At 41.4% G+C, this 25874-nt stretch overlaps 1 protein-coding gene across 1 annotated transcript in view; it reads left to right on the top strand.

Moving 5' to 3' along the window:
• Positions 1-25029, top strand: part of brinp2 (bone morphogenetic protein/retinoic acid inducible neural-specific 2) — a 129026-nt gene extending 103997 nt beyond the window's left edge. Inside the window, exons 7-8 of the mRNA XM_071376931.1 lie at positions 15165-15387; positions 20329-25029. Of these exons, the coding sequence (XP_071233032.1) occupies positions 15165-15387; positions 20329-21448 (1343 nt within the window). The 3' untranslated portion in view covers positions 21449-25029. The remainder of the gene's footprint in view (positions 1-15164; positions 15388-20328) is intronic.
• The last annotated feature ends 845 nt before the right edge of the window (positions 25030-25874 follow it).

Here is a 25874-nt window from a genome sequence, read left to right as displayed (position 1 = left end):
TTTCCCTGGCTCTATTTCTAGCATGAAAGTGATTCATCGTCAAACTTGACCAGTAGCTCAGCGAAGTAGCACAGATGCTTGCGGAGGAGGTGTTGTATACTGAAAATAAAGGGTTTTTCCTAGGGAGAAAAACATCATCAACGCTGTTCAATATCTGACTGCTTGCCACAAAGACATGGAGCTATAAATAGAATAGCAGATGAAGGCCTCTCCTCCCTCTCCTGCTGACAAATGGATGAGACAATGGCAGTTCATCTTCTACTATTGTTCATTCTGTGTGCCTGTTGAGAGAGAGATGCATCAAATCCACATGGGGTAATTTAGTGTGGTTAGGGATCCTTTAGCTCAGGCTCCATTTGTCACCAGGATCGCCTGCAGAGAACCTTTTTTAATGAAAAATGTAGTGTGTATGTCTAAAATGGCACCATGTTCCCTATACAGTGCACTACGTTTGACCAGAGCCCTATGGACCCTGGTCAAAAGTAATGCACTATATAGGGGATAGGATGCTATTTGGGACATGTGTTTAATGTGGTCCCACATGCCCCCCTGTACAAAGGTAGCTGGTAGAGGTGCATTACATGTCTCTGGGGGGGTGGCTCGTGTAACGTGTGCTCTCCCTTCATACGGTCTCGTTTCCTAGAATCTTTGCACTCCCAGGGGATACTACCTGAGAATGTAGTCATGGTACTAATCCTTCCTCTCCCCTCTACAGAGTTAAAATCACTGCCTACAGGTGAAGGTATAGCTTACATAACTACCTCCCTGCGAAATAAGTGGACTTTGCCAAACAGGAAATAATGCTACAGTATGTTGTAATATGAGCGTGTTTTACTTACATACAACGTGTTTAACATATTCATGGAATGCACGTTGCATCACAATATCGATATGAATATTCTCTTGAGCACTGGTGCCCAACTGAACGTTCTGCTTAATTGGCACTGATGAACATTTAATCTAAAGTGCATTATGGTGGCTTGGAAAGACGATGACATTTCGAAAGGAGACAAATATTTAGTAGTCGAAAACTTTTGTCCTCATTGTGATGTCGTCAGATTGACTTTAGATGAAGTATAACTTTAGCTCGCTTACGTTAGCATTGCTAGCTATTTTTTTTACAAACTTTGCTAGTTAATGGCAAAATTCCTATCTCTAAAGTATATTTGACAGCATCAAAATGATGATAAAGTTGTTCACTAGTAATTATTTGCCTACTTTAGAAATGTCATCGTATTTCCAAGCCACTATACTCTAATTTAGCCATAGAAATCATTAACCCTCATTAAGAATGACTGGGCACCACTCAACTTTCGGCATCAGTACTGTATGTCTGAGAGTGGCTTAAGCACGTTGATAACAATGGTGTGACGCGACCAAGTGACTGCGGTGCAACCCATGCATACTTTTCTAGACTATATTGGTGTTTTTGTTGTTGCAAATTGAGCTAATTTTAAACAAATGTTTTTTTGTCAAAACATTGTTATTGAAAAACATTCAACTGATGTCAGGGATTATTTGTGAGTACAGCTCAACTCAGTAGCTAATGACAATGAACTGCCTTCTTTCTGTTTGTAAGTGTAGGCATTGAACATGGACAGTTCGTGAGGCCAGGGGTAGTCTCCATTGGCTCAATTACATTGTGACTCACACTGTTGAATCCAGCTAATCAAATGTCATAGTGCTAGAGTCACTACAGTTAATGAGGATCTCGTTAACAGCTTTAAGCACAGTCCTTTTTTCAGGGCTTTGTAAAGGCTGTTTAATAAATACTAGCTATATCACGTTTCAGGTAAGACCCAGATGCAGACCACGTTGAAGTAATAACAGTTTACTAATCCAACAAGGGCAGGCAAAAGACAGGTCAAGGGCAGGCAGGGGTCAGTAATCCAGATAGGTGAGGCAAAGGTACAGGACGGCAAAGGTACAGGACGGCTAGCAGGCTCAGGGTCAGGGCAGGTATAGGTCAGTAATCCAGATAGGTGGAGCAAAGGTACAGGACGGCAGGCAGGCTCAAGGCAGGCAGAAAAGGTCAACACCGGGAAAACTAGAAAACAGGAACAATCAAGAGACAGGAACAAGGGGAAAACCGCTGGTAGGCTTGACAAAACAAAACAAACTGGCAACAGACAAACAGAGAACACAGGTATAACTACAGAAGGGATAATGGAGAAGATGGGCGACACCTGGAGGGGGTGGAGACAATCACAAAGACAGGTGAAACAGATCAGGGTGTGACAAGCTAAGTCTGTGTTGTTGTACTGGATGTGTGAGTATTGTGTGGGCTGGTCCACCACTAGATTAAAAAGGCTCTATGTTACTTATTAGTTACAATAACTTGGGTGATTATTATGTCTTCTTTTTTTTAATGTAAATTCTATTTTTATAGCAAACAACAAGAGAGCTGTCTGTCTCTGTGTGTGTGTGTATGTCTGTCAGCATAGAAAGTTGTATGTGAATAGTGTAGTGTAGTATAGTTGTGTAAATTCAGCGGTACGGTTACCCATCGGGACAATAGAAAACGGCCTTCATATACTAAAGGTGAAGAGGTATTTATAGTCCTTCATTACTCATGTGAACTCAGCTCATTGGTAGAATTTAATTGAAACAAAATGTGGTATTCATAAATTCACAATACCCTATTAACAACGTTGAGCTTTTAATTATTTTTCTATGTTTAAAGGTTAAGCAACAGAAACTAAGTACAGTCAACTCCCATTGCCTCAAAGGTAGACAGTGCCAGCCACGTTACAGCAAGTATCTCCCAGGTTGGCTCTTCCCTCTTGAGCTACTAAGCCCTAAGCCCATTTCTGAATGTACTTTGCAGCATAAGCCTTGCAAACATTTTTATCTTTACTTTGCCCAAGGCAACAAACATTTTCTAGCGTGAGGAGAGATGAAACTTCCTCATATTCCCTACTATGAGAGCAAAGATTTATAGTTTGTTACAAGCTCTTCGATAAAGATTATAAGGGGTTCTCTTCAATCAGGTCCGCTTTGGCCAACATCCACATAGCGGTTGTTTTGGCGGTGTCTGGGGTGTAACTGGTTAGAGCTGTCAAATCCACAATGGCCCCCGGCATTATACCTAAAGTGGACATTTCTATTGGCTGCACGGAGTCACAATAGCCTTGTTTACAAGTTGGAACAGTATAATGTGTCTGTCAACTACACCTCCATTAGGATGATATAAATCTTAATTATCTTGTTTGAAGATTTTTTAATTTGAGTGTAAATATTTCTATATAGCCTACGCTTTCTCGCTCTGAACTTCTAACACGAGTGGGGTGGGTGTGGCTTTGTGACAATGATCCGATTTGGCTCCAATGCAGTTCCACCTCCAACACGCCAAAACATCCGCTATGCGGGTGTCTGCTATCCCCGGTTAACGCTTGATCTGATTGAATTTAGGCCTTACTATTAGAAAATGTGTTTTGAACGGTATGATCAGGGCAGTGACTATGACTTCCCAGGGTTCGTCCCAAATGGCACCCTATTCCCTATATAGTACACTACTTTTCACCAGAGCCCTTTGTGCCCTGATGAAAAGTAGTGCCCTAAATAGGGAATAGGGTGCTATTTGGGATGCAACCCTTCTGTCCATTGTTAATTCCCATATGCTTTTCGACCTGCCCAAAACTTACAGCATTAGTTTAAGTAATATTATTTTTGCAACATCAATCAAAACCCAGATACGACTTAATAAAAGTAAGAAGATAAGCTGTGGGTCAGCATTTTAAAAGCACCAGAAAATCAGTACTGTAATAGAAGGTGAAAGTTCTGTGGAATGAAAACCTACTTATTGTGTGTATGTATTGACATGTACATTGGGGCAAAAAAGTATTTAGTCAGCCACCAATTGTGCAAGTTCTCCCACTTAAAAAGATGAGAGAGGCCTGTAATTTTCATCATAGATACATTTCAACTATGACAGACAAAATGAGGGAAAAAAATCCTGAAAATCACATTGTAGGATTTTTTATGAATTTATTTGCAAATTATGGTGGAAAATAAGTATTTGGTCACCTACAAACAAGCAAGATTTCTGGCTCTCACAGACCTGTAACTTCTTCTTTAAGAGGCTCCTCTGTCCTTCACTCGTTACCTGTATTAATGGCACCTGTTTGAACTTGTTATCAGTATAAAAGACACCTGTCCACAACCTCAAACAGTCACACTCCAAACTCCACTATGGCCAAGACCAAAGAGCTGTCAAAGGACACCAGAAACAAAATTGTAGACCTGCACCAGGCTGGGAAGACTGAATCTGCAATAGGTAAGCAGCTCGGTTTGAAGAAATCAACTGTGGGAGCAATTATTAGGAAATGGAAGACATACAAGACCACTGATAATCTCCCTCGATCTGGGGCTCCACGCAAGATCTCACCCCGTGGGGTCAAAATGATCACAAGAACGGTGAGCAAAAATCCAAGAACCACACGGGGGGACCAAGTGAATGACCTGCAGAGAGCTGGGGCCAAAGTAACAAAGCCTACCATCAGTAACACACTACGCCGCCAGGGACTCAAATCCTGCAGTGCCAGACGTGTCCCCCTGCTTAAGCCAGTACATGTCCAGGCCCGTCTGAAGTTTGCTAGAGAGCATTTGGATGATCCAGAAGAAGATTGGGAGAATGTCATATGGTCAGATGAAACCAAAATATAACCTTTTGGTAAAAACTCAACTCGTCGTGTTTGGAGGACAAAGAATGCTGAGTTGCATCCAAAGAACACCATACCTACTGTGAAGCATGGGGGTGGAAACATCATGCTTTGGGGCTGTTTTTCTGCAAAGGGACCAGGACGACTGATCCGTGTAAAGGAAAGAATGAATGGGGCTATGTATCGTGAGATTTTGAGTGAAAACCTCCTTCCATCAGCAAGGGCATTGAAGAGGAAACGTGGCTGGGTCTGCATGGAGGAATGGGCCAAAATACCAGCAACAGTGTGTGAAAACCTTGTGAAGACTTACAGAAAACATTTGACCTCTGTCATTGCCAACAAAGGGTACATAACAAAGTATTGAGATAAACTTTTGTTATTGACCAAATACTTATTTTCCACCATAATTTGCAAATAAATTCATAAAAAATCCTACAATGTCATTTTCTGGATTTCTTTTCTCATTTTGTCTGTCATAGTTGAAGTGTACCTATGATGAAAATTACAGGCCTCTCTCATCTTTTTAAGTGGGAGAACTTGCACAATTGGTGGCTGACTAAATACTTTTTTGCCCCACTGTATGTGTAACTGATTGATGCATACACATACACACGCTACATGTTAATAGTTTTAAATGTATGTAAATTGTAAAGTATTTTGTCTGTAATATCTTATTCTTTATGTGAGACTAGCTGTCACCATTGGCGTCAGTTAACGGGATTCTAATATAATCTAATTTTTTTAAATAAACTAAAGAAAGTGCACACATTGGGGTGGCAGGTAGCCTAGTGGTTAGTGCGTTAGACTAGTAACCGAAAGGTTGCAAGATCGAATCCCTGAGCTGACAAGGTAAAAATCTGTCGTTCTGCCCCTGAACAAGGCAGTTAACCCACTGTTCCTAGGCCGTCATTGAAAATAAGAATTTGTTCTTTAACTGACTTGCCTAGTTAAATAAAGGTAAAATTAAAAAGTGTTTGATGGAGAGGAGGAAAGGTGTTGTAATTTTCACCTGGTCTCCCATGCAGGGAAGCAGTGTAATCAAGGATTTAAAGGGGGAGGTGCTGAGACACATAGGCTACCTTTGTCATGCACAAGATTTATAACTTTGCAAGTCTATTGACACTATTCACAATACTGCATGTCCGCCTCACAAAAATTCCATCTACCATAAAGGGAATTTAAGGTCATGTTTGGTATATAAAACAAATACTAATAAACAATATAATAACTGTGAGTGGGAACATAGTTAAATCGCATCTGTCGTCCTCCGACTAGGCCACATGGCTTCCTTAATATACACAACCTTGATAATGCCCAAGGTTAATACATTTTATTATCCAGAACCATCAAATGCAAAAAATATATATTTTAATGAATGAGGATTCTAATGGTTACCTGGACCTCATTTAGCATTTCATCATAACGGCTGGCAGACCGTGTATATTTTGTCTTAAGGATTAAGAATCAGTGTACCATTTTGTTAAAGATTAGAGACAATTTAAAATAATAGACAGCAAGTAAACTATTATAACAGAGAGCCAATCATCATCCTAGTTTACACTCTTAGAAAAAAGGTGCTATTTAGAATCTAAAAGGGTTCTTTGTCTGTACACATAGAAGATCCCACTTTAAAGAACCCTTGTTGGTTCAAGGCAGAACCCTTTTGGTTCCAAGTAAAACGGTTTTGGGTTCCATGTAGAACCGGATCCCAAAATGGTTCTGCCTGGAACCAAAAAGGATTTTACCTGGAACCCTTTTTTCTAAGAATTGTACCTGTCAGATACTGTTCGTGGAAGACGTTACAGGGTTATGACAAATGCATTCTCTGACAGAGTGATAGCTGATGACGATAGCTAACCTGGTAGCAATGTTGATACTATTTATGGAGTCAAAAGGCGAATTAGTACAGCTGGGAATTGCCAGGGACCTCACAATATGATATTATCCCAATACTTAGGTGCAGATACGATATGTATTGCGATTCTCAGGATTCTATATGCATTGCAATCCAAGACTGGAATTTTATTGTGATTCGATGTTCCAAACATATTGCTCACCATATGTCTGCTGCTGAGGGATAAGAGAGAGCCATGAGAAAACGAGTTTTGATCAGTAATGGAAATAAGTCCTGAAAACAAATTGGCTCCCTATTTAAAAAGAAGATGGAGAACAAGCTATGAAGGAAAAAATACTGGAGTTTTGGTGCAGGTACAGCCAACTAGCAAGAAGATAATCTTGCAATATTTCCAAAGCGATACGATATATCGGCTAAAAGAATATCCCAATATGTAACTGCATCAACTGTATTCCCCCATTAACACTAATTAGAGGAATATAATGTATTTTTCCATGGCAATACATTCTTACTATAGAACACAGAAGAACAAATTACTGTCTCATTCCCAACTGCAGCTTGATGGTGTAACATTGGAGTGTACTGCTTTCATACTGTAAGAGCAACAAAACAATATATTCTTGTTATGTTCCTTGGTCAGGTTAGAGAAACTGGTGCCCAACTACAAGAACTGGGCTAGATCCAATAGATGACTCAGCTCAACAAAATGTCCTTAGAAATGTTCCCAAAGCATCTGCTTTAGTCAATGGACAGCAGGCGTCCTCTATGGCACTGAAATTACATATTTGGGGGAAATATCTCATTCAATGCATTACTCACTAAGTGTATAAACCATTCTCCTCAGGCAAGTATTCTGAGAAATAGCTGCTGGGGAAAGCCTGAATGATTGACCCCCTCCTGTTCACTAAATCTATTATCCAGGTTGGATCTTACCGCATGACTTGGTGAAATATTCCAAACAGTCAATGCTAAATAACTTGTGGGTGTCACGTTCGTAATAAGGACGGGACCAAGGCGCAGCGTGTGTTGAGTTCCACATCTTTATTTGCAGTGAAACTTCTCAATAAACAAGCAACGAAACGTAACCTCAGTGGTGCTACAAGCACAAACACAAATACAGGTGGGAAAAATGGCTACCAAAATATGATCCCCAATTAGAGGCAACGATTACCAGCTGCCTCTAACTGGGAACCATACAAAACACCAACATAGGAATAATGAACAAGAACACCCCCTAGTTACGCCCTGACCTACTACACCATAGAGAACCAAGGGCTCTCTATGGTCAGGGCGTGACAGTGGGCTTACTCAAGCCTCTGGTGTTACCTTCTCTGTTGTCAAAGTTGACCTGGCAGTAGTAATGCAATAATTTGTCATGCATATTAATAATACCCAAAAGGGGTTTGATCTGTATAACATGAGGTAAAAGGGAATGTTCTAATGGTATTCTAACGAAACTGTATTTCTCAATCAATTATAACAGAAGCAGTACTACTGTACTGTGCTTTACATCCCTGAAACGGATGGTTATTCTGGGTTATAAATTGTAGCAAAGCGATACTGTAACACAATGATCACCAACAAGGGCAAAAGAGTGTACGACATTAGCTAGAATGAGCATCCTAATTCCAATAAATATTTGATGATGATGTTATATTGAATGTCAGATTTGGTTTAATAGGAAACATTTCAGTACAGCTCCTTATTCATAGTATGCAACATAAACCCTTAAATGGCAACAATAAAAAGCCCAGATTCCCAAACATAGCCAAATTGATAGTTTGTCTTAGCTCATGTGTATAGCCATCCATGATCAAAGGAAACAGTAATCATGAATCTGTAGATTTTTCCTAAGAAATCATAAAGCTATCATGAGTCTTGCTCCACACGTTAGCCCTAAATACTGAAATATCTGAGCCTTGCAGATCAAGAGCAAGAGTCAGTGTCAGGTTTTTATGTTTCAGCACCAACCCTGGAAGAAGGAATCATTGTAGTAGTGGAAATTGATCTCCTTTATGAGTTTGTCGAACCTTAGAGCACATAGTGGTGTTTTTCCATGCTAAAATCACCCACCAGAGTGCAATAAGCAGATATCTGATAGCATTGGTTTCCCGTGTGTGCAAAGGTTGAATATATTTATTGTTCATGCTTTACCAGCACTGACAGAAAGTGAGGACCATTTCTCATATGAAAAACGTTCATATGTTCAAGGCAAAATAACAAGATACTTGATTTCTTGAAGAAAAGCTCTTGAAAATATAGTAATACTACAGTATTCCTTGAGCCTACAATAGGTGAAATATTTACTTGTCTAATGGGAAAGTTGCTAGTCTCACATTAACAAAGAATGCTGCTCAGACAGCATTGTGCTACTTTGTGAGTAATCTCGGTTAACCCATACATGTTAAGAGAAGTGATTAAGAGATGCTAACACCTGTGAAATCATGATTTGTCTAAATAACCGGAACTGCTGCTGCTCGTTATATCCAACACATCCCATTCAGTCCTGACAGATTCTTCAGTTAACAGGCAGAATCGGTCCGCAAGAGATTACTTTGTGAGTTATCCAAAGGGAGAGAGCCCTTTATAAGCCATTTACAAGGCAATAGAGATGAACCCTCAATGCAAATCAGATCCTGCAGTTTACTGTGTGGTATAATATGTCATTGGGTCAGATCATATGTCTTGCTTCCTCCCACTGTGCAATCAAAACCAGTGCTTCTGCTCATCATTATTTGGTTGTGGGCTGGGAGTAATACATACTTGACCTATGGTTTTTCATAGTCTTAGACTTTACATTGGTTAATAATAGAATCTGGAAACATACTTAACAAAAAAAAGTGTTTCAGTCTAGTCTAATAACGGCAACAGCAGCCATATTTGATCACATAGCAGGGCCTTTAGTTTGATTACATTTTTTGTTATACCTGATGAGTCATTGAAGTTCATATATGGTGTCTTAGCCCACAAACTTTACAGCATATCTCAAGTGGTACGATTTCATTCTGAAAAGATTTATTTGTGTTTTGAAAATTGAACGAGTCTTTAAGGGACTAAACAAAAGATCTATTAAGATATGAATGTAATTAGTCCAGTTCCGGATCACATTATATGCCACCACAAAGCCTAGTAACGATCAACTAGTTTATTTCTGCTGTTTGCATGATGTCTTTCTTATCTGATACAGGTTGTATTTTCTATATGCTCAGTCTGAGCCCAACAAGATCCCCCCTCAATATCTGATATTTCAAAATCTGATACACAGAGAAAGTGAAAGTGTTGTTCGTAGTCCTGTCTCTGGAATATAAAGTGTTGAAAAATGTCATAGGAGAATAGGAACCTTGTTCATAAAGAGCTAGCATCAACTGCAGTAGTTCCTACAGATAGTTTACCAATCCCGACAAGTTTTACCTTGAAAGAAGTGCCGTCTTTATGTCAGTGTACCATATAGTGCACTGTAACTATAATGTCAAATACGGTGGAGGCACTGTATTGTAGTTGCCGTCAAAGTGCCACAAGCAACCATTTGATGTCTTTGTGATGATAGCTTGACAGCCATGTCTCACTGTGTTTTCCACTTGAAGTATTCCAGTAGGAGTAGTATACCCATGGAAAGAAAAAAAGGAGACATACATTTGAAAGAAGGATGGTGAACTTAGATCTCTCTTAAAGGTCCAATGCAGCCATTTTTATCCCAAAATCAAATCATTTCTAGGTAACAATTAAGTACCTTACTGGGATTGTTTTCAATTAAAGTGGTCAAAAAAAATATATAAATAGCTTCTTAGCAAAGAGCAATTTCTCAAGCAAGAATTTAGCTAGGACTGTCTGGGAGTGGTCTGAGTGGGGAGGGAAAACTGAAAACTAGCTGTTATTGCCAGAGAGGTACGGAACTCTCTCTTATTGGTTCATTAAGTTAAAACAGGCTGGAATTTCAGGCTGTCTTTTCAAACAGCTCTTACACTAAAAGGGCATTTTCATAATTTTCACAATTTCACAGTATTATTTCAACCTCATAGTGTGGAAATATATATAAAACGTAAAACAATCTTAATTTTTACTGCACTGGGCCTTCCCCCCCACAAAGAATATCACATTTACATAAGTATTCAGACCCTTTACTCAGTACTTTGTTGAACCACCTTTGGCAGCAATTACAGCATCAAGTCTTCTTGGGTATGACGGTACAAGCTTGGCACACCTGTATTTGGGGAGTTTCTCCCATTCTTCTCTGCAGATCCTCTTAAGCTCTGTCAGGTTATATGGGTAACGTTGCTGCACAGCTATTTTCAGGTCTCTCCAGAGATGTTTGATCGGGTTCAAGTAGATGTCATTAATTGTCTCTGATTGGGAGCCATATTTAAGGCAACCATAGGCACTAGGTTAATGTGGGTAATTGTCTATGTTGTACGTTTGTAGCTTGTGTGTGCACTTACGTCTTTAGCTTCACGATCGTTTGTTGTTTTTTGTTTCAGTTTGTTAAAGTGTTCGTTACGTGTTTTTCCTTTCTCTAAAATAAAAGAGAATGTATTTTGCACACGCTGCGCCTTGGTCCACTCTCTCTCAGCAAGACGATCGTGACAGAATTACCCACCAAACCCGGACCAAGCAGCGTGTAAAGCGGCAACAGGATTTATGGCAATGGGAGCAGGATCTGGGCTACACTACGTGGGAGGAGATCGACAGGTGGGCGATCGACCCAGGGCGAGTGCCGGAGCCCGCCTGGGATTCTCTGGCGCAGTGCGAGGAGGGATACCGGCGAATGGAGGCAGCACGACGACGCGGGAGGAAGCCTGTGAGTCAACCCAAAAAATGTCTTGGGGGAGGGCTAAAAGGGAGTGTGGCGAAGTCAGGTAGGAAACCTGCGCATACTCCCTGTACTTACCGTGGAGAGCGAGAGTACGGGCAGACACCGTGTTACGCAGTAGAGCGCATGGTGTCTCCTGTACGTGTGCATAGCCCGGTGCGGTACATACCAGCTCCTCGTATCTGCCGGGCTAGATTGAGTATTGAGCCAGGTGTCATGAAGCCGGCTCAACGCCGTCTGGTCTCCAGTGCGTCTCCTCGGGCCGGCATACATGGCACCAGCCTTACGCATGGTGTCCCCGGTTCGCCTACATAGCCCGGTGCGGGTTATTCCACCTCCCCGCACTGGTCGGGCGACGGGGAGCATACAACCAGGTAAGGTTGGGCAGGTTCAGTGCTCAATGGAGCCAGTACGCCTGCACGGTCCGGTATTTCCGGCGCCACCTCCCCACCCCAGCCCAGTACCACCAGTGCCTACACCACGCACCAGGCTTCCAGTGCGTCTCCAGAGCCCTGTTCCTCCTCCACGCACTAGCCCTGAGATGCGTGTCCCCAGCCCGGTACCACCAGTGCCGGCACCACGCACTAGGCCTAATGTGCGTCTCCAGGGTCCAGTATGCCCTGTTCCTTCTCCCCGCACTAGCCTGAAGGTGCGTGTCCTTAGCCCGGTACCTCCAGTTCCGGCACCACACACCAGGCAAACAGTGCGCCTCAGCCGGCCAGAACTGCCCGTCTGCCAAGCACCGTCAGAGCTGCCCGTCTGCCAAGCACCGTCAGAGCTGCCCGTCTGCCAAGCGCCGTCAGAGCTGCCCGTCTGCCAAGCGCCGTCTGAGCCATCCGTCTGCCCAGCGCCATCTGAGCCATCCGTCTGCCCAGCGCCATCTGAGCCATCCGTCTGCCCAGCGCCATCTGAGCCATCCGTCTGCCCAGCGCCATCTGAGCCATCCGTCTGCCCAGCGCCATCTGAGCCATCCGTCTGCCCAGCGCCATCTGAGCCATCCGTCTGCCCAGCGCCATCTGAGCCATCCGTCTGCCCAGCGCCATCTGAGCCATCCGTCTGCCAACCATCCATCCGCCAACCAGCCAGGATCCGCCAGAGCCACCAACCAGCCAGGATCCGCCAGAGCCGCCAACCAGCCAGGATCCGCCAGAGCCGCCAACCAGCCAGGATCCGCCAGAGCCGCCAACCAGCCAGGATCCGCCAGAGCCGCCAACCAGCCAGGATCCGCCAGAGCCGCCAACCAGCCAGGATCCGCCAGAGCCACCAACCAGCCAGGATCCGCCAGGGCCGCCAGCCAGCCATGAGCAGCCAGGTCCGCCAGCCAGCCATGAGCAGCCAGGTCCGCCAGCCAGCCATGAGCAGCCAGGTCCGCCAGCCAGCCATGAGCAGCCAGGTCCGTCAGCCAGCCATGAGCAGCCAGGTCCGTCAGCCAGCCATGAGCAGCCAGCCATGAGCTGCCGTCCCTCAGTCCGGAGCTGCCGTCCCTCAGTCCGGAGCTGCCGTCCCTCAGTCCGGAGCTGCCCTCCAGTCATGAGCTGCCCTCCAGTCCGGAGCTACCCCTCAGTCCGGAGCTACCCCTCAGTCCGGAGCTACCCCTCAGTCCGGAGCTACCCCTCAGTCCGGAGCTACCCATCCGTCCGGTGGCGCCCTCTGGGATGGTCTTTAGTCCGGGACTTGCTACAAGGGTCGCCGCTCCAGAGGCGCCACCAAATGGTGGAGTGGGGGCCTCGTCCCGCGCCCGAGCCGCCGCCATGATGGGGGCCACCCCGGACCCTCCCCTTCTGTTTCAGGTTCTGCGGCCGGAGTCCGCACCTTTGGGGGGGGTTACTGTCACACCCTGGCCTTAGTATTCTTTGTTTTCTTTATTATTTTAGTTAGGTCAGGGTGTGACATGGGGAATGTATGTGTTTTTGTAGTGTCTAGGGTGGTTGTATGGTTTAGGGGGTTAAATAGAGTAGATGGGTTTGTGTTTAGTATAGGTGTCTAGCTGTGTCTATGGTTGCCTGAATGGTTCTCAATCAGAGACAGATGTCATTAATTGTCTCTGATTGGGAGCCATATTTAAGGCAGCCATAGGCACTAGGTTAATGTGGGTAATTGTCTATGTTGTACGTTTGTAGCTTGTGTGTGCACTTACGTCTTTAGCTTCACGATCGTTTTTTTGTTTCAGTTTGTTAAAGTGTTCGTTACGTGTTTTTCCTTTCTCTAAAATAAAAGAGAATGTATTTTGCACACGCTGCGCCTTGGTCCACTATCTCTCAGCAAGACGATCGTGACAGACACATTTTTAAAGGCCTACATTTTCCATGAATGTGAACATAAAGTCACAAATGCCAGAAAAAGGGGAATAGACAAACACATTCCTTTTGTGTTCTGTGAATCTCAATGATCATTCAAATGGCCTGGGTTATACAGAGCATGTGGAGGGAAGCAGAGGCATTGATCACTCCAGTTAATGGCACCATATCCTACATCCCAAATGGCACCATATCCCCGCTCCTATGGGCCCTAGTTAAACGTAGTACACTAAAAAGGGAATAGGGTGCCATTTGGGACACATCCAATATGTTTCACATGGTGGGTGAGCCTGACAAACAGCAAGTTGATGCACCCTGATTTTCAGCTATAGGGTGCAAGGTGAAAGATTCGTTTTTTATTAGATGATATTACCACTCTATAGCCTTGGCTTGTCAGGTGGGTGGTTAGAATTCATAAGTACATGCTAGGAAGATGTGTTATTTGATGAGGGCATAATGTAGTGTCTAACCACATATGAACATATGCTGTTACTCTGCCTCCTCGTGTCAAAGGAGACCACATCTTCGGAAGTAGGTAACCATAAGGGAATAACATCTATGATTGTCTTGTACCAGATATGTAAGTACAGGCAGGTACATAATAGGCTACTTATCACTGCTTGTTCTGTTTTCCAAGAAAAAGGGAAGTAGCGTACAGTACCAGTCAAAAGTTTGGACACACCTACTCATTCAAGGGTTTTTCTTTACTACAGTTAGTGTTCAATTAATGCATGTGAACGCATGCCGACAACATAGTAATTTAGTACGTTTTTTTCAGTAGCAGTTCCTCTGGTATTATGCCCATGTCAACAGGCAGGAGGTCTATCGAGATAGAATGCAATCAAATAATTTACCATTAAACAAAGCATTTTAACACTGAACAAGCGAATGGATCCATCAAATACCTATTGCGACATCGCATGCATTTGAGACTGATAGTATGAAGAGAGGTGACACCGCAAGTCTGATGTGTAACCCAATTGAGCCGTTGAATGTGATAAACTAAAACTTCATGTTTTCAACTAATTTGGTGTTGGCTCTGGGAGCCAGAGGTAGCTCACTCAGGATCATTGAGCACTGTAAAGACCTGAGCCTGTCAGTTTAACTACAAATGTACTCACTACAGCGTTGCCAAGAGTAGCATACAGGAATATAAAAGTTCCAGCCCCCATAACAATTGCAGGTCTCACTCAGTTGGACTTTGTAAAAAAGTACTGTGTGTCTTCATTGCAGTGATTTGATAAGATACTTCATAGCAGCTGCATAGGGAGATAACTTGCCTAGGGCATAAGTAGGAAGTCTCTGGATGGTTTAAATTGGCACTGTAGTGAAATAATATAATGATAATGTAGAGCTGTCCATGGTAAATTAGGGATATGAACCATAATTGCACATTAAAAGGTATAATCCATAATATAAATATCTGGTTACAATTAAGAAAAGTGAAGAAAATAAAAATATATTGATGGTTGTGAAATGATTTACTTTTTTAAGATTAAAAAAACTAATCGTGTTTTTATGGTGATTGTTTCTCAATTTCTTAGATGAATTCAAGGCCTTCATGAAAAAACTACCAACGGACCGTTTTTTAAACACATCCATGGTATTCAAGTTTTGGGCAACAGATGCAGCTCTACAGAAGCGCTACAGCCAATTGGAGATCAGCACCAATTTGGTTCTTGGGAAAGCCCAGAAGATTGTGAGGAAACTCTTCACTCTGAGCAAGCGCTGTCCCAAACTGCCAAGGATCAGCCTCTCTAGAGAAAGGTACGAAAATGGGAACATCACATGCTCTTAAATGATTGCTCAAATATATTGTAATATCTGCCATATCAGATGAAAACTTGTTTGTATTGGCTTTTGAACATCTTACACCTACTTTATTGGTAAATTACATAAATTAACTATTACGTAAAACCACTTGATGGCATTTTATCATCATTGTTTCCTCTTTTATATCAAGTTATGTTGTTTGGGTCAGGTCTTCATGGTCTTCACCCTTGACTTTTTCCCCATTTTGTGGTGTTACAGCCTGAATTTAAAATGGATTTAATTGAGAAGTATTCAACACGTTTTTTATGGCAAGCCTAAATAAGTTCAGGAGTAACAATTTGCTTAGCATGTCACATAATAAGTTGCATGGACTCAATAATAGTGTTTAACATGATTTTTGAATGACTACCTCAACTCTGTACCCCCACACATACAATTATCTGTAAGGTCCCTTAGTCGAGCAGTGAATTTCAAACACAGATTCAACCACAAAGACCTGGGAGGTTTTCCAATGCCTCACAAAGGGCACCTATTGGTAGATGGGTATTTAAAAAAAGCAGACGTTGAATATCCCTTTAAGCATGGTGAAGTTATTAATTAAACTTTGGATGGTGTATCAATACACCCAGTCACTACAAGATACAGGCGTCCTTCCTAACTCAGTTGCCTGAATGGAAGGATACTGCTCAGGGATTTCACCATGAGGCCAATGGTGACTTTAAAACAGAGTTTAATGGCTGTGAAAGGAGGATGGCTCAACAACATTGTTGTTACTCCACAATATTAACCCAATTGACAGAGTGAAAAGGAAGCAGGTACAGAATAAAAATATTCCAAAACATGCATCCTGTTTGCAACAAGGCACTAAAGTAATACTGCAAAAAATGTGGCAAAGCAATTCACTTTTTGTCCTGAATACAACATCTTATGTTTGGGGCAAATCCAATACACCACATAACTGAGTACCACTTAGGGCTGTTGTGGTGACTGTATTACTGCGGCGGTGATGAGTCATGAAGACAGTTAAATTCCATGTGACCGTTTAGTCATGTTAATTAGGCTTCTCCCAGCTCTGATGCCACTGATGGTCATTAGTAGCCTACCAAACTTGCTAACGGCCTTGTACTCGGCACTCTATTGTCCCTCTAATCACTCTGACATCAATGCAAATTTATCAAAATCTAATCAAACATGAGCTCATGTCACGCAACATTTCTATAGGCTATGTAATTGGGCAAGAAAACAGAGGAGGAACCCATCTGCTTTCTGTAGGCTAGGCCTACTATATTTATTTCTCAACTTTCCTAATATTAATCACATTGCTTATATTTACAACAGGAGTATTGCCTACCTGGCTGGCATGAAAATGAACCACAGGAAAAGCGTCCTCCATTCGCTATTATTATTTTTTATTTTTTTTATCGATACAGGTGCATGATAATGGTCCATTCTAAATCAAAACAAATTTCACACAAATATTATTTAGTATAATTAAAGACCAGATTAAATCAAGAATAGTCTGATGACAATATTAGCATATCACTTGTGAATGATGCCCAGCATAATAAACAATGTATTTTTTTGCAACCTTTTCTGAACATAGTCGCACACATCATGTAGCCTAGCTCATAGGCCTAGTTCGTTTCACAACTAAAGTGGCCAAATAACTTCTTAAAATTAAGAAGGGGTGTAAAGCCTAACTGGCATCCATAAGCAGCGAGTGAGTTTAAAGTTTGTGGAAACTAATTTTCACCTTTATAATAAAAGCATTACATGCATAAGTGCATTTGCGGTCACTTTTGAGAATGGTGTTTCTCGCTAATAGAACATTCACGCTTATAGCCTACTACCATGTGCGCATTTCTGCACTTATAATGTGAAGAAATAGCCTAATAGTTTATCAACATTTTAAGCTAAAAACGTTCTGATCTGTTGCATCAGCCACATTGCATAAAAACGTTTTTTTGATGGTAGTTGTTGAATTTGAGATCTATCGAATCCCACAACTGTCCCAGACTATGTTTGGAATATTTATTTCTCACACAGAATAGGTCGACCTTTTCACTATGAAGGATAGTAGATTGACATGGGCTAGTGCTTTTGCTGTTCGTTAGGCCTACTCATGTTGTTGGCTGACGAAAAGTAAATGTGGACAGTTCTTCCATTATCTTCAATATGCACCTCAGAATTGGATAAGGATGCGCGCAGTTGCATCCCCGATGTGTCGGTCTTCACTTGTAGCCTGTGAGAAAGATCTGATCACGTGATGGAGAGCCATGTAAGTGAGAGGTAATTCAGAGCGTGCAGCACTCGGGGAGAAGGGCACAATGCAAGCACTCAGGGAAAAAGGGGCAACGCAGCACTCAGGGAGAAAGGCACAACGCAGCACTCAGGGAGAAGGGCACAAGAGAAGGGCACAACGGCCACTAGCCGCAAACGGCATGGATGTTTTTAGGGTGCATTACGGCCACACTTTGTTAACCGCTCAACACAGAATAGCCGCATGTGCGCACTCTCTCAAATCGTTTGGAGAAAATACCCTTTATATATTTTTTTCAGCTTTGTTCAATTGCATTCTTCAAACTATAAAATAATGCCACGGAATTCTAAGCAAATCTTCTCTGCTAAATTAACTAGTGTAGCCCACAGCCATTTGGCATAGCCAGATCAGGACCTAACCTAAGGACAACTCAGAGTATGCTATTCTGTTCTTCTGAAATAGACTACATTTTCTTCATATCATGCTTCTTTAGAACTGTCTAAAATAAATAATGGATTTATTGTGAAGATGTAGGTTATATTACATGGATTTATTAGACTAAAATGTAGATGTTCCAAAGGTCTGCATCAATGGGTTGTGTGGAAGCCAGGAGATGCTAAATGTGTTTATGTTTATTAGCGGTCAATTACCGTGAGACCGACAGTTATTTGCTTGACAATTACCGGCTGACGAAATTTCGTGACTGCCATAGCCCTAGTACCTTCTCTCCATATTTTTAAGCATAGTGTTGGCTGCATCATGTTATCGGTATGCTTGTAATCAATAAGGGCTGGGGAGTTTTTAAGGATAAAAAATAAACAGAATGGAGCTTAGCACAGGCAAAATCCTAGTGGAAAAACTTGTTCAGTGTGCTTTCCACCAGACACTGGGAGATGAATTCACCTTTCAGCAAAACCATAACCTAAAACACAAGGCCAAATCTACATTGGAGTTGCTTACCAAAAAGACAGTGAATGTTCATGAGTGGCCAAGTTACAGTTTTTACTTAAATCTGCTTGAAAATGTATGGCAAGACCTGAAAATGGTTGTCTAGCAATGATCAACAACCAATTTGACAGAGCTTGAAGAATTTTGAAAAGAATAATGGGCAAATGTTGCACAATCCAAGTGTGGAAAGCTCTTAGAGACTTACCCAGAAAGACTCAGCTGTAATCACTGTCAAAGGTGATTCTAAAATGAATTGATTCAGGGGGTTGAATACTTATCAAGATATTTTAGTGTTTTATTTTTCATAAATGTTTTACAGATGTTAGAAATGTTATTCCACTTTGACAATATAGAGTATTTTGTGTAGATTGTTGTCAAAAATAAATTCTATTAAATCCATTTTAATCCCACTTTGTAACAAAGCAAAATGTGGAAAAAGTAGAGAGGTGTGAATACTTTATGAAGGCACTGACTTGGCTGATTTGTCTCATTAAGATGCAACTTGTTATCTGGTGCTGTGAGAACCAGGGCAAGAGTCTGAAATGAAAGAGAGGGCGAGAGAAAGCTGTTTAGTATCTCTGCCCCGATTGAAGTGGTCTGTATGATGTGAGGTCTACGATGGCATGTCTTTAATCAAGTGCTCTTAGAGACAACAGGTTGGTGTTATTAACGTCTTGCCCACTGAACACTTCAATTTCTTTGACAGGCGCTACACCTCTGGCTGTCATTCTCATCCTTAACTCTGTTCAAACAAATAAAAACAATCTATTCAACTCAGCTGAGCCAGAAGATGTATTCTACATTATCATGTGCTATATAATCCCTCATTTTGATATGCATGCCTGCGGAAAGGAAAAGTTTCATTTTTTAGCTTTATGTTGTGCAAGTCCCAATACAAAACCTGTTGAGTAAAACTACTATTTGCAGAACCAACTACTCAATAGTGCTTAGTATAAAGTTGCAGCAAAGTACAACATTTTTAATTTATGTACAATATTTGTGTTATTTTCCCCCTAAATGAGGTTGCACAAAGAATATCTAATCCTACCAAAGCTTGTACATAAATAATGAACACAGATTTAATAGCAAATTCACTTTATAGTGAGCATTATGTATAATAAATCGACAAATAGATACAATCTAAGAATGATTTAGCAATAACATATTGGTATTTAAAAGAACAAGTATGTTCTGCAGGTTCTGGAATACACGTTCTGCATTATTCAATAGGGATGAGAAATAGTGTGAAATGGACTCTGGAAGACACACTCCAGAGTAAACTGAACAGTTGGGAGAAGGATCTTGTGTGTAAGACCCTTGCTATTCTTCTGAATCCCAAAGACGGGCGATAAGCCTTTTAAAGGCCACATCAATCATTATTTGACACTTACTAAATGGGATGATGTTAAGTGAACGTTAAGGGCTATATTCCGCGATTGAAATGTAAAGGTTATTTCCGATTGAGCCGACATATGCAGCATTTACCCTGAATGCAGTCTTTGCTAAAGTGGGAATATTGTCTTTAAATTTCAGCTTTCGCTGTAAAGCTGAATTTCTGCGATGTGCATTGAATATAGCCCTAAGACATTGTCATCACTTGTGTCCTGTATGCACTCCTCTATCCTTTCTATAGGGTACAATAGTGTTAGTCAAAGGTAAAAAAATTTAAGTAAAGATGATCTCAAAGTCAAATTATGTTTTTGAAAATAATGCTCTTTCCTCTTTAGGACACCAGGATTTTGGCTGAGCAAGGCCCAGTCACTCCTGTACTGCAACGAGCATGGAATCCTGGGCACGTTTTCAGAGGAGATGCAGAGCTGCACCTGCACTGCAGAGCACAGTAGCGCCTGCCAGGGGACAGTGCCCTGTGAGGTCGGAGAGGGGTCAACCTGCCTCTCATGTGCCCCGGACAACATCACACGCTGTGGCTCGTGCCACCTTGGCAACATCCTGCACCTGGGCTCGTGTCGGCCCAACATAGCAAACTCTCTGGACCACTACCTGAACATTGACTTTGACATGCCGGACACAGAGGTCAAGTATCTGCTCCAGCAGCTGGACAGTCGCATGGAGGTCCATGCCATCTACATCAGCAATGATGTGCGTCTGGGCAGCTGGTTCAACCCGGCCTGGAGGAAACGCATGCTCCTCACTCTAAAGAGCAACAAAAACAAATCCAACCTCATTCATATGCTAATGGGAATCTCATTCCAGATCTGCTCCACTAAAAACAGTACCCTGGAGCCTGTGCCTGCTATCTATGTCAACCCATTTGGGGGCAGCCATTCGGAGAGTTGGTTCATGCCTGTCAACCAGCAGGGCTTCCCAGACTGGGAGAGAACTAAATTGGATGCCTCTCTGCAGTGCTACAACTGGACGCTGATGCTGGGCAACAAGTGGAAGTCCTTCTTCGAGACGGTGCACATTTACCTGCGCAGCCGCATCCTGACCGACGACCCCACTGTCAACGAGACCCTTTTCTACGAGCCCCTGGACCTGGACGACCACACGTCCAACCTGGGCTACATGAAGATCAACAGTCTCAAGGTGTTCGGCTACAGCATGCACTTTGACCCAGAGAGCATCAAAGACCTGATTTTGCAGCTGGACTACCCGTACACGCAAGGAACCCAGGACGCAGCCTTTCATATGCTGCTGGAGATGAGAGACCGCATCAACCGGCTCTCCCCGCCCGGAGTGCAGCCATTGGACATCTTTTCATGTCTGCTCCGCCACAGGCTTAAGCTCTCCACCAGCGAGGTGGTGCGCATCCGAGACTCCCTCCAGATTTTCAACTCCAAGCTGCCCAATTCCTCTGAGGCAGAGCTGGGCCAGTTATGCAGCTAGCTCAGTCTAAATTAGGGTCCAGGAGTGCTGCGCTGCTGGTTACTCTTCAGTCATCCGCCAATTTATCCATCTGGTTTGGAAAACATGTACATATATTTCTGAGATGTCTAGAACATTCCTATACACTTGCTGAAAGACTGTGGTGTGTGTTGAATCTGTTGAATGTGGAGTGATGTCATGACAACAGATAGTTTTTAATATAGAAAGCAAGGAGCTCAGATGAGTTTTCAAAAGGATCACTATGGCTGTTCATCTGTTGGCATGAAGTTAAGGAAATGGAACAGGATTTCCCTTTCTAACTTTTTTTCTTTGGTTACAGAACAATTTAATTTAAAAGGGAAAATATGATGTGCTGAATGAGTTGATGATTATGCTTAACGGTTTATTTTGATAATCATTGACATTTTTTTATCCTTGCCTCTCCATTTTATCTTCGTTCAAAACCATACAAGATATGTATTTGTGCTTAACATTTGGTTGAGAAGCCCATGACTGAATCGTTCTATTCAGTAACATTACTTTACCAAAAGAAGGTGAACATTGTGGCAAACTGAGTGGCATAAATGTCTTAAATGTTGAGTTTAGTTTTTCAGCTGACTTCAAAATGAATTCTTATGACATGGTTACAAAAGGTCTGTGGATACAGCTCTGTAAATATTGCTCCATCTATGTGGAAAGTGCACATAACTTTTATTTGATAACCAAGTGCAAACACCCCAAAAATATTTGTAACAAAAAAAATCAGGCCTTATAATGGAGAGTCAATGTTCAGATAAAAAGCACATTTAGTTCAGTTTAATTTCCAAGCTAGATGTTTTGAATATATTTTGCAAACATAACACCTTTTTTGGAATAGGCTAACTGTATTTGCATTCTAATGAGTACACTGTATTGTGGATCTTACCTGTAAATGCCAGTCACAATTCCAGTTAAACATATTGCGGAATTTTATTATTTTTTAAACTAGTTCTTTAACTCAAATGTTTATTAATGGTATTCACGGTAGGCCTAGATTGGAACTCAAATAAATATGAGCTGATAAACTGGAGACCATGCATTTCTCTTAGTATATTCCAACTGGATATGTTTCAAATCTTTTACATGGATTGTGATGGTTCAACAATTGACCATACTGCTATATCTGTATCATATGTTAAAGTACTATTTGACCTTTCATTATCTACAAAACCTACATCTTTAGTGAAAAAATGCTGTCATAAATCTACTGCTGGAATAGGTGTGTTTATAGGATTTATCAATTGTACCATTGGACAATAGGAACATTTGGTCTCGACAAAGAACACATATTTAAATGTCCCTCTTCACTGTACGAATCCTCTTTGTTACCATGAAATGGAAAAATGCTGGGTGCTTCCTGATAAGATGAATGTTCTCTAATATATGAAGTGCAGCATTTGCAAGTTAAAACTAATTTCCAAGGTTGTCACAGAGCACGGGAACCAAACACACATTGTCACATTGCATCAAACTCACTGTGCCTCTGAACAACCTGGGAAAAACATCAAACTATTTTAATGAGATGGGAGTCACAAACACAGAGTTTGTAAATAAAAGTTATTTATCTTGATGTCATCTAGAAATCACCACTTGCCCTTCAGCTAATCATCAGGACAGTGAAGGACACCCAATCAATCAAGGAGGGTCTATTATGCTGTGTAAACATTTCAAACATTCCCACAAGAAAATGAGGGAAATGGGGTTGGCAATTTTTCTCCAATGATTTATTATGTTTTGAGAGTCCAATAATTTAATTGAGGTATTGTGGTATTGGTCAAATAAAATCTGGTTCTTGTACTTCTTTTTTGCCTGTACCAGTGTAGGTCATGTAGTACAGTCATCAATTACAATTTGGATTATAGGTTCAGGGAAATGTTAGAAATACAAAGTGTCTGGAGAATAGATTATTATTAGCACACATAGAGAGAGGGGGAGAGAGAGAGAGACAGAGAGAGAGAGAGAGAAACTATAAACATTATCAACAACAAATACAATGTACTATTCCAATTTCATTACTATGGACATTATCATATAATAGAAACATTCAAACATTCCACTCCAATTCCACATCCACTTGCATATCAGTCTAAAATCTAAGGATGCAAATGAATGCATTAACTCTCCTTGACTTGATTGGCTAGCCTCTCGTTACATGATAGACAGTACACTGAGTACAGCAGATGATTTCATAGAGCATTTATTTGCCATGTATTCCTTTCTGTTTGTTGCCTTTGACTGCCTCTGACTGCCTCAGTCCATAGGACAGTAACTGACGGTTAGCATGGCTGCCAGCACACAGCACTTATCATACCACCCAGATGTTCTTCTTTCAAACTCTCTATTCTTTTATGTCAATCAGTGGTGTGATTTGTTTCAATTTCTTCCAATTCTGCCACATTGGACTTCTTTTAACATTTGAGGCACTTCATTGTTAACGGCGGCCGTCCTTGAGCTTTTTATGGCCACCAGGTTCAAGGCTGGACAGCTCTTTTCACGTGTGCTCTATCCATTTTCCATTGGTGAGAGGACGCCTGACATGTAAATATCCCTGTGGAAGTAAAGGGTCTTCCACAATGCCAACACTGTCACTTAGCAGTGGCCTGTTTGTCTGGTGTGCAAGTCTTGGGACTGGTGCCAATGTCCTTAGGCCTCAGAGAGGCATGACCTCACTATTATGGTTTATAACTTATTTGATATGTGGGGGACATCTTTCTTTCCACAGGGAGCCGATCTTAGCTTTTCAATGGGTAATGATATGAGAGAATGGCACCACTATATGAGGTTATCATTACAGTTTGATTTGAATGTCATCTTTAGCTGCCTTTATTTAATTACATTTTCTATATCAGTATTGCTACCATCAAAATCAAACTATATATAAAGGTGGTAGTAACATGGTTTAAAGATTTGAACAAGTTGTGAACACTTACAATGATCAATTATATACATTTATCTCTGATATAATTACAGTTATAACTTGTTCCTATATTTCTACCATGTAAGTACCTATGCTGTAAAGTACACTACTTATACGAGCCATTCAAGAAATAAGCAACAAACTCTCTGTATGTCTAGCTTGTACTATTCCTGACATAATTAACCCAAGCAATTTTTCCGTACAGTATGAAAGGTAATTGTCGTTCGAAAAATGTACAAATATTTCCTAAACGCCTTCAACTTCTGTATGGTTATAGAATAAGATGTTGTTTTGGCCCTGAAAGCTACAAATGTCCAGAACCAAAGTGCTGAATGTAAATATTCTTAGGTTGACTCCATCCACTTTGATCAGACTCTACTTCACACAGCTCAATCAAGAATATGAAATATCAGCTCAGTATCCAGCTGAAAGAATTATATTTGATTATATGATCATGTTTTATGTATTTGTATCTGTACATACTGAATGAGGCGCTACATACACAAACATACTGATATGCTTACTGGTTGGCTCTGTAAAGAACCGTTTAACTTTTTATTATTGTTTGATCAAAAATATTTGTTTCTCTCAATGTTTTAACAGGATGTAAATGTTCTTATATTAAATAATAAAAAAGAACAACTAAGTTTGCATTCCTTTGTATTCTCTCCATATAAAAACAATGAATTGGATACACGGTATTTCAGATATGCAATCGAAAGACATTGGCACATGTTACCTTTTTGCAGCTGCGTATGTGTTCTGATAATGATATTTAATTCTGACTACTTTCGATGTCAGTGGAGGCTGCTGGGAGGAGGTATAGGAGGACGGGCTCATTGTAATGGCTGGAACGGAATAAAAGGAACGGAGTCAAACGTGGTTTCCATATGTTTGTGTTTGATACCGTTCCATTTATTCCATTCCAGCCATTACAATGAGGCAGTCCTCCTACAGCTCCTCCCAGCAGCCTTCACTGATATATGTGTTGTTATTGCAATGTTACTCTGCAGTGAGGTGCAAACTTTACTTTGGACTGTCGTCGTGGATACAACCGCAAATCAATACATATTAGTACCTGACAAATGTCTGGTCTGAATGAGAAGAAGAGTAATATTTAAATTGAATAAAGTTCATGGTGGTTTATTTATCCCTGCCAAAAACTCTTTAAGAAATAAAGGTCAGCCCAGAAAAAGAGGGAGAGAGAAATTTGCATGCAAGCATTCTGTGCTTGGGTAAAGATCTGTGAATCGATAGGCTGACTGAGGGCTGACAGAATGACAGGTGCTGGGATTGCTGAAGGACATCTGGGGAAGGAGGGGAGACAGAGAATCTGACAGCTAGCTTTAATGAATAGTAATTATTTCCCAAGTAGAAGTGTGTCTGTGCAGCATTGGGTGGAAAAACTGACACCAAGCAGTCAACACATCTGTTTCAGCTACATGTCATGACTGTTGGAGGCTGTGATTGTATACAATGCAGATGTATTAT

The sequence above is a fragment of the Salvelinus alpinus genome, chromosome 30 (assembly GCF_045679555.1).
Source record: "Salvelinus alpinus chromosome 30, SLU_Salpinus.1, whole genome shotgun sequence".
NCBI lineage: Eukaryota > Metazoa > Chordata > Actinopteri > Salmoniformes > Salmonidae > Salvelinus > Salvelinus alpinus.
Note: the sequence above shows the minus strand (reverse complement) of the source record. Positions and strands in the feature narration are given on the sequence as shown.